The sequence below is a fragment of the Amblyomma maculatum genome, chromosome 2 (genome assembly GCF_055883805.1).
Source record: "Amblyomma maculatum isolate TAMU_Amacu chromosome 2, ASM5588380v1, whole genome shotgun sequence".
NCBI classification, from domain to species: Eukaryota; Metazoa; Arthropoda; class Arachnida; order Ixodida; family Ixodidae; genus Amblyomma; species Amblyomma maculatum.
Window position 1 is genome coordinate 28439580 of NC_139345.1, and position 10346 is coordinate 28449925.

Sequence of the window (10346 nt, forward strand, 5' to 3'; positions counted from 1 at the left end):
ATCGCATGATAGGGGGATAATAGGGAAGGAGAGCAAAAATTATTATAAAAATGTGGTGTCTAGGCTGCAGTTCCCTTCTCGTCCACCTCCTCGCCTCTTCTTTCTGCTTCCAGTTCTGCCGGCCCAGAGGGTTTTGGCCGAACTGGCGAAGGCTGAAGCACGCACCTTGTCTCCATCCACGGGATAGTAAGGCTGGTCCTGGTGCCACGGTGTCTCCAGCTCGGCTTAGGCCTCCTTGACAAGGACGTGTTCGTGGTAGAAAGCGGCCCACTGCAAGCAGGATCCCCCCTACGTTCACACTAAGACACTCGCTTCGCGCATCTTGCAGGATCTGCAGCCTTGACACAGCGTGAGGCCAATAAGGACTAAGCATCACGTCCTACATGGGGCGGCTTTGTTTCAATATAGGCCAAATGCAAAACATGTCATGGCACATGCAGTTACTGGGGCAATAAAAATAATGGACGCTGCCAGTGCTGAATACCGTACCCATCTTAGTTCACTGAGAATGCACACTCGCATATGTCAAAAAAGCCGTCAAGCAGACACGACTGTTTCTTTAACGTGGGCTATCCTCGATTGTCGAACACGAATTCGTCGAAAATTGTCTTGGTAGCGACTATTTTCCGATCCGCATCAGTACCGGTCATGAAGCTCATGCCGCAAGCCGGAACGCCCGCACAGCGGCCGACTGACGCAGTGGGGCCCGTAACGGAAGACCTTCAGCAAAGCGCCACCAGAGGAGAGCATTTATAATTAATTTGAACGCCTTCAAATGGTCAAACAGATGGCTACGAAGAAGCTCCGTGCATGTGCCGCCTAATCAACGTACAATAACTAGATTGGTACGTACCGATAGTACTAAGGAAAAATCTGCTGCGAGCTCTCGCCAGATGCTGAAAATATCGCCGTGAAGCTGATCTTCAGCAACGATCCAATTGCATTCACTAAATTTCAGCTTAAACTGAGGTGAATCCAGCAAGCTTTAAAACGAAAAAGGATCATCAAGCCGAATTGTTCAGGTAACAATCGTGAATTAATGACATTCTAGTAGAAATAAATAAGAAAAATGGGCATATGAGCCGGACATGTAATCTAAAGGCAATATGGTCGCTAAGGGTAACAACGTGGATTTCAAGGGAAATCATAGCTATAGGCGGCAGAAAGTTAGGCAGGCGGGGAATGAGAGTGGAAGTTTGCAAATACAGCTGGCCCAGCTAGGTCGGGTTAATTGTAGGAATATGGGAAAGGCATTCTCCTTGCCGTGCATGGGTATGATCAGATGGCGGTGATTAATTGTCATATAAGCGTGTGCGACTTCACGCAACCATGGGACATGTCCGATTTGCAGCCAGCTTGGGCTGGTGGGTTCAGGTGGGAGGCTGAATGTTTTGCATAGAACGTTTTGCAAGCACACTGCAGGTGAGTGAGCACTATCACCGCTGACCGCATGAGGCGTCCCGCGATCTCCTTTGCCGGCGACTCCAGGACGTACTCGCGCAGTTCTTGGATCCGCCTCCAGTTGCAGTAGTCGTTGAAGTAGACACCTTTCCCATCCCGCACCCTGAGGGCTTCGCTGCCGGAGCCCGGCTCCGCGAGGTTCTTGCGGATGCCCTCCCGTGCAAGCTCGAGCCAGCGGTTGTCGAACACGCCCCGAAGGCACACGGCGCCGTCCCGTTCAAAGTCCTCCACGTCCTGGGCTCTTAGGCGCACAGAAGCCATGAGCTGCGCGAAAGTCGCAGTTTAGACCATTTCATGACTGTCGGAGAAACTGGTTTGTCCGGGCTTCTAAGATCTGCAGCCGTCAACTCTTTCCTATATATATACGAGAGCAGCCCAGTGCACAAGATGGTAGCGCCCGTCACCCCTTTCTTAAATAGCATTCCAAGAAAAAGCCGGTTTGTTTCAGGAAATTCCCTGATTGACCGAGAGGGGCTACGTGATTTTAGGACATCATACGCCCCGCCAGCCAACCGGTGCTCCACCAGGTCACTTGACCTTGTGATGTCATCAAACTCTCGACCAATAAGAGAACTCCGTTGCCGAATAGCAAGTGACCCGACAGCTATAGGTGACAGTTGGCAGGTAACGGGCCAGAATTCTTCAAGGTTGTGACGTCGCTCACAAGGTCGCAATCTCAGCCAAACAACAATACTAAGTGCCTTTGAAAAAAGTGCAGCTCCTTCGCTGGAAAGAAAAAAAGTGGTCAATGTGGAATCAAACCAAGTACCCTTTAGGTAGTGAGCCGGGAGCACTGTACCTGTGCCGCTGAGAAGCAGCTTTATGTATTTTGTTGCAAGAAAATCAATCTCGTTAACCTATCAAATGACTTATTTAGAGGAATCTCGCGAGGCTAATACTACCCGCCGCGGTGTCTCACTGGTAGCCCGACTACTGAACTGGAGTACTCAGGTTCGAACCCGATCTCGGTGGCCGCGTTTAGATGAAAGCGAAACGCAAAGGCGTCCGCTTACTGTGCTATGTTGGTGCACGTTAAAGGTCCGCAGATGATCGAAATTATTCCAGAGCTCTTTGATGCGGCCCCTCTTCCTCGCTTTCAATTTTTGCTCCTATCCTAATTAGGTGGGTGGATCCTAATTAGGTGGGTGGATGAGGTTACGAAATTTTGCAGGGGTCATGTGAATGCAGCTAGCACAGGACCGGATTAATGGGATGAGTATGGGAGAGGCCTTAGCCCTGCAGTGGGTATAATCCGTCTTCAAAAATAGCTTTGTCAATTTTTTCCACAGCTGAGAAATGAAATATTATAACTAAAAACAGATTGAATACCACTGGACTGCGTATTAAAAAAAAATACATTGTGGAGAAATTTTTCCACCGTTACTAGCGTTCTCCCATGAAATTGCCATAAATACCGAATTTATTCTATTTTAAGCTATTTCAACCCTGTAACAAGCAGGAAACAACTTTATTAGCATTCAGAACTCTTCGGATATTACATAAGATAAAATTTAAATAAATTCAGCAAACCCTAAATGGAATTTTTGCCGCCTACTCCTTAAGGAGAGGAAATAAGCACTTGTATATAATAAAACCATTCGTTCAGTTTTATATTTGTCTATACATATTCTTAAATAATAAAATACTTTTTATGGCATGACATTTATAAAGTACTTAGGATCATTGTTAGGAGACATTAATAAAAATCTAAAATGCGATAGTTGCTTAAATTCGAAACAAAGTGGTCCATTTTCTTTATATTTTCGAAATTTGGCCGATTTCAAAATATTATGGAGAAAGAACGAACAATTGTAGAGCTTCAAACTTTTCCAGAAATTAAGAACAAGGCCTGGATGATGTAGAGAAGCATGTAGTTTCAATGGCAATACTTTAGTGAGTCGTGCCAAAATAAAGGGATGAATACTGACAATTTTCAAGACAAGCGTTCAATTTTAAATTTATTTTTATATTTGAACAATATAATGCACAATATTTCTGAGGTAGTGTGAATGTTGATAGATATATTAGTAAAAATAGAAGATGATGTTCTTTTTCTTTTTTAATTAGAATTAAAGTTGCCCCCGCCCCCCCCCCCCCCCCCTTTTTTTTTATTTTTTTGCTGTTTTCCCATTTTGTGCGCTTTTGATTCGTTGTGGAGAACACGCGTAACAGTCTAGAGCTTCGAACAAAGTGAAGAGGTTTTAGTGTAAATAACCTAACGCATCACGCCAGAAAATAACGTTGAAAATGGACCTTTTTCCGTGCGTTGCTCCTGGAGGGAGCTATGTTTGAGATTTTTTTACCATATCAACTGTGGCAAGCAAACAGGACTTTAAGAGTTCTTATAAAAGTAGAAATTGCTTGCATCTACTGAGGGAAAAATGATGGATGGAAAAGCTTTTGTGCGCGAGCAGCAGGTCTCGAAGCTTGCAACTTTTTGAAGTGACAAAAACGGCGTTTTCCACCTCTAGGGATATAGGATTATTTTCCGAATAAACTGCTGCATATCTTGCAAAACTAAGGTTCATTCCTCTGTTTCGGGTCATTTGCCCACCACATATAAAGATTTCATTGAATACAAAAAATTTGTCAGGGGACCTCGATTTCCCTTCTTATCTGAACACACCCTTATATATATTAAAATAAAGAAACATGGGAGAAAAAAGGCAAACCAGACTCTTGAATAAATCTGCCTCACAAGGTTAACATTTAATCAGAAAACTAGAAGATACAAAGCTCCTATTGTTCAAGGGTTTCCCTGACATGCGGAGCCAACGCGGGTGGCGAAATAATTTTTACTGTACTTCCTTCTGGTTCCCAAATGACAATTTAGAACAGCAAATGTTCTCAAAAGTAAACTTTTAGCAATCTTTCGCACTTTCAAAGCCGCGTCCCCTAATTATTTCGTTAGCGCACAGCGAGTTAGAGTTGGAGTTGAAAGCAAATTTTGCATGAATCATTTCCCAGCCTCACGAAATGAGCCCTGCAACCTGAAGTTATCTCGCGCTAAGCTATATCAGCCGGCCGAGCTATAGTCGTCATGTGCGGGCTCCAGGGTAGTTAGTGATTTGTAGTTAGGAGCCGTAACTGGCGTGGCTTCGTCAATACACCACCCTTCCATCAGGTGCGGGTCGTCATCATCTGGTGACTTTCGGCACCAGAACTGGAAAGAAGCATTTTAAATCTCCGGTAATCGTCTCTTAGGCCATCTCTGCAAAGTTCCCGATTTGAGTTGTCGTACTTCCCTCTGGTGGCCTGTATGCACACTAGAATCTCGAAGATCCGAATCTCACGAAGACGCGAGTCGTGACATATATTCATATAATCCAAGACAAAAAAAAAATCCAAATTCATATACGTACAGCGGGAGCGTTTATGTTTACGGCTGGCGGGATTTATTTACGGACACGGGCGGCCGCTCAATGGCGATGATGGCAGTGTAGCCCGCCCGTACTCAAGGGTGAATGCATTGTCGCGGTTCGCACATCGTGTTCGGAACAGCCGAAACACGGCACACTTCCCTGATTTCGCAAAATCCTATCGCTCCGAAACACCTAATAGTCTTGCTCATACCATCGTTATTCTACTATAAACCATGTCACTCAAGTGCGGACATCTTTGCTCGAACATAGGGGCAGGACAGCATCTTTCGAAAAAGGACTCGCGGATAAATGTTAAATGCAATACTGATTGCTACTGAGACGGCTGCACGACTTCGGGGGTTGCAATAAAAAAGGAGCTGCTGCTCACCATTTCTTACCGACGCTGCTGCAGGACTGAGGCTGATCGCACAATCTCCTAAACGCACATCCCTTCCCAAATCATATCATCGTAACTAAATGTTTCCTCCTCCTCCTCCTCCTCCTCCTCCTCCTCCTCCTCCTCCTCCTCGGCGCGGGGCGTTTGTGCGGTGATAGCGGTATGCAATTACGGCCCTCAAGGTGGCGTGTGCAATCCTGCTGAGGCTACCAAGGCGGGCGTCATAACGCATTTACAGTCTTTGTCAAAAGTATACGGCCCAAGAGGTTCGCTTCTAAGCACTGTAGCGCGGCTGCTGGCAGCAATACTGGAATATGAATGTAAGCTAGAGGAGCATGAGGGCGAGATTTGTCATCTACGAGATTTCGAACGCGACAGTTACTTTACGATCCTCGTTACAGGGCTTAGAACAAGAATACTTGGGCTGTATACTTTTCACAAAGACTGTACATCAGACAATCGCGCAGGTTTTTAACGTCTTACACGCTGCTAGGACGTTGGTTTTAAGGGTTATGTGCGCTTTCAGCCCGGCCAGGTAAGCTGTCATTACATTTTGGACAATATTCGTGCGATACAAAAACACATTTCAAAAGACGATGACTGAAACTGGCTTACTATCCACATACACTTACCACAGATGTTTCCTCTCTTAAGGAGGGATGTAAAAAAAAAAAAAAAAGAGAGAGAGAAAAAAAGAAATAACCGTTTGACGAATCTCAAGACGAGTAGCCGTCCACAAAACAAGGTGCGCTTTCATTGAGTGGCCGTGCTTCTACACGTATAGAACACGAGAATACGCAAATCAACTCCGGGCGTCAGAAAATTGATGGGGGTTTGAGCATGGCTTGAAGCAAGTATTACGAATGAAATCTCCCCTAAACTTGTTTTAGCGTCGGTTAACACAGTTGTACACGGTTTGACTGTTTGGTTTAGGGGACGCTCACGTTTTGCCTTACTGTTACACGCGATAGAGCCTTTAACACCGCCTATTAATTCCGCGATGGTTCTATATTTTTTATGTAAGTAGGTTTTTGGGGGTAGTCGCAGTATCTGTCACAGCTCTCGATGGCCACCTGAGCAACGCCGTAAAGGAAGAGATGGGGTTTGTGGTCAAAGGTCATTTCGGCAAACTGAGGCAAAATCCGAAGTTGCACCGAGTATAGTATAGCGTATACGTTCTAAAATATGCGTGAATGCTGGAAGAGGGGCGCGGTCAGAGGTGGATTTAAAGGTCACTCATTGGTAGACTGACCCTTAAATCCACCATTGGAACTCCAAGAGATGGGAGTTCCAATTCACCTCATCTGTCTCTTCAGGAACCTGTATGAAGGGCAAGAGGCCACAGTCAGAACTGGGCATGGTCTTACTGATTGGTTTCCGATCGAGAAAGGAATGAGGCAAGGCTGCATACTGTCGCCCTGCCTATTTAACCTATATGCAGAGTGCATCATGAGGAAGGCCAGTCTGGACGAGTCTTCAGCTGGTGTGACGATTGCTGGAAAACGTATCAATAACCTTAGATATGCGGATGATACCACTTTATAATGGCAGAAAGTGCAGTGGAACTCAAGAGTTTCTGATGCGCGTACAAGAAGAGAGTGAGAAGTTTGGGCTTAAACTGAACATTAAAAAGACAAAGATCATGGCGTCTTGCCCTATCAAGTCCTGGAGCATCAATGGACAAGAAGTGGAAGCTGTGACAGATTTTCTGATCTTGGGCTCCAAGATTACCTCGGAAGGAGACTGCAGCCATGAAATTAGGAGACGCCTGCTTCTGGGAAAGAGAGCAATGGTTAGCCTTGACCACCTAGTAAAGAGCAGAGACATTAGTCTGCCAACCAAGATCCGTATAACTCGTGCTATGGTCTTTCCAGTTGTGATGTATGGATGCGAGAGTTGGACTGTGAGAAAGGCTGACCGCCGAAGAATTGACACGTTTGAATTGTGGTGCTGGCGAAGACTCTTGAGAGTTCCTTGGACTGCCAGAAGATCAAATCAGTCGATATTGTCGACCATAAACCCTGACTGCTCATTGGAGGGTCAAATTCTAAAGTTAAAGCTCAGCTACTTTGGTCATCTGATGAGAAGAGAGGAGTCGCTGGAGAAAGATTTGATGCTGAGAAAGGTTGAGGGTAGCCGGAGAAGGGGTAGGCAGCGAACGCGATGGTTAGATGGCATCCTCGAGGCACTGCAGATGAAGTTATATGATGTTAGGAAGATAGTGAGAGACCGGAAGGCGTGGCGTGACATGGTCCATAGGGTCACGACGAGTCGGACACGACTGAACGACTGAACTGAACATTGGTAGAGTGGTCCCATTTGAACCAGATATTTATTCGCCATTTGTTGTCAAAGAATTGGCTTCATTGTGGCTTTTCTGAGCCAAATTTCCCCTCCCACCTTTCTCCCGCTTCCATGAATACGCGCCCTTCGCGTGGCGAAAACTCGGATACAAGCAGCAGTTGGTCAGCCAGAGCTTTCCGATTCCGTTTGTTATTGCGCCGCCGTTGGCCTATGTTGAAATGACGCCTGCTCAAGGCACCATGGACGTGGCCGCGATGTGTTTGTTGTTGCCCGTTTTCTTACTTGGCTCGTCGCCCATATTTTCTGCTTATCGCCGGTGGTATGCTGGCTTATCATCCTGTTTGTCACGCGAGATGCCACCATATTTGTCTGCATGGATATAGCAGTCGGGAGCAACTCCTTCTGCAATGTTTGAGATTGTTGTGTAGGAGCGGTTATCGCGGCGTGTGGAAGAGAGCTAGAGTGACGGTCAATGGACTCGAGTATAGTACGCCGCGACCTTTGTACTGCAGTGGCCGAGAAGATTCCCCGCGTGCTTCGTAATTCAAAAAAGAAAAAGAACACGTCTGAAGCCCACATAGCGCCTGGCGAAAAGCCATTCGCTGCTCTCGATCCCCTTCACTGAAGGCTTCTTATCTCCATCTCTTCGCGAACTTATGATTTCAGTCATTAGCTTCGCGCAGCAGCTCTTAGCAACATATTCTGCGGCATATTTTGTTGCAATGTAAGCAACAAAACGATGAGCACTACCAAGAGGAAGCTTTCCCCAAGTTAAAATACTCCCTCGCGGTTAACCGCCACACCCATTCACCCACTGAATTTCCTATGTAAAATGATAAACTTTTAAACTCTTATGCAGAATAAGGTCGAAAGTTTGAAGTTTCAACTGATTCACTCCAACTCCGAGATTAACACACCATGATATTTTACAATCAATGCCGATGGTCACAAACCATCAAAAAATCGTCACAGAGTGTGCACTTTTTAGATCCTTTCTGAAAATGATTATTTTAAATAAATTTTTCTTTTTTCTTCCGTTACAAAATAATGAAAAGTGCCACCTCATCACTTCATGAAAATGATTGATTTTATTTTATTTATTTCGAACTCCTCAAAAGCCCTAGGGGTGCGGGGTTTTACATGAGGTGTGGGCATGACAGAATTAACATAAAGATTGCCCAGTGATGGTTTGTAATTGGATAGGATTAGAATTAAGGACGACGTCAACGGAAAGAGGTTCCAGTTGATGGCGAATTCCCTGGAAAAACAAAATCAAGGAATTAAAATGCGTTGCTCTTCGGGCATGGGGCGGACAAGCGGCCAGTGTGGGTGCGACTGGAAGACCTATTGTCCCGATGACTGCAGTGCTATAGGTGATAAGGCATGCTATACGGTTCCAGTCGATGGTTTCCCTGGAAGAAAAAAATCAAGGAATTGAAGTGCGTTGCTCTTCGGGCATGAGGCGGATAAGCGGCCGGTGTGGGTGCGACTGGAAGACCTATTGTTCCGATGACTGCAGTGCTAGGTGACAGGCATGATACAATTTATGAAATGGGCACAGTCTAGATATTTTACGGTGCGCTTGTAGGCTTGAGAAGCAGCCTTTAGAATTTAGATTAGTTACGGTTGGGTTGCGAGGGTAATCGAAGGAGATAAGTCTATACTCCGATTGCAGCTATAGCTGCAAGGTTTTGGGTTTATTCAATTGAAGATTTTAGGCTTGATGCCTCTCTTGGAAACCTCGAATCATTAATTTACTATAGCGCAAGTAGAAAACAGCACAAAGTGTGTCCATTTTTCAGTTCCATTTCCAAGCTTGTCCCTTTTGTGGTTTCTATGTTACAACTAGTGCACTTGTTTGTATATTATGTTGGACGGTTTTATTTTTTGAAATTTACTCGTTGTGTATGTGCATTTATTCTCTCGTTTTTCAACTGCTTTAATAGCCTGCAAAGATTGAGAGTATGAATGAATGAATGAATGAATGAATGAATGAATGAATGAATGAATGAATGAATGAATGAATGAATGAATGAATTAATTAATGAATGAATGAATGAATATGACTCCATAATGTCACGCATCGAGTAACCAGAAACCACGTATTTTTATCACTGGGTGCTGTGTGCTATCTTTGCCCACGCTTTTTTTTTTTTTTTTTTTTTTGCTTGTGCGGGCGTGAGAGAGGGTGCGCATAAAGCGACCGAATGCGACTGAAAAGCGCCGCCAGTGATTGTTTTACAGCATCAAAGGAGTTCGGATTACGCTCTACGAAGAAGACGCACCAGACAGCTGGGGCGCGGCTGGCGTCAGGATTGTGGCTGAATAAAACTGAGACATATAGTTAAGAAAAACGAGACTGCAAGTGCGATAGAAGCATTGCTGGACAACTATGAAAGAAAAGAAAAGAAACTACCTCGACGCTTCTTGAACGACGAGGGAGGGGGGGGGGGGATACAATAGGTTGCTTGAGGCCCGCCCGCAAATGTCTTGGGTCACTGAACTCTCGGCACATATATATGGCGGGCCTCTCTAATAGCTGTCGCTAGCCAAAAATGGCAGAAATCAGTATTTGTCCTGCCTTGAAAACTCGCATCTGAAGCAGCAGTACCAGCACTTGGCGTGTCTGCTGTACTCCAAGTTGGTTCTCCTACAGTATTAGCCTATGCCTCTTTATGTAGAAAACAAAATGGCCATACCACTTCCAGTTCCAAGCGGAAGTTGCAGTTCCACTTTTTCGTTGCATTTGGCGCTGTCAAATATAGGTAGAAGGGCAAAATAAGCACGAGAAGCGATGTTACGGTTCCGCACCGAATTAACGC

General features: G+C 45.2%; 1 protein-coding gene across 1 annotated transcript; it reads right to left on the reverse strand.

The window, feature by feature from the left end:
* Positions 1-65: 65 nt before the first annotated feature.
* LOC146198212 (uncharacterized) lies at positions 66-1722 on the reverse strand. The gene is made up of 2 exons (XM_084591862.1): positions 1441-1722; positions 66-270 (listed from the first exon to the last, which is right to left on the reverse strand). Exons 1-2 carry the CDS (start codon positions 1720-1722, stop codon positions 226-228), a joined length of 327 nt encoding a protein of 108 aa, XP_084447988.1. The 3' UTR covers positions 66-225.
* Between the last annotated feature and the right edge of the window lie 8624 nt (positions 1723-10346).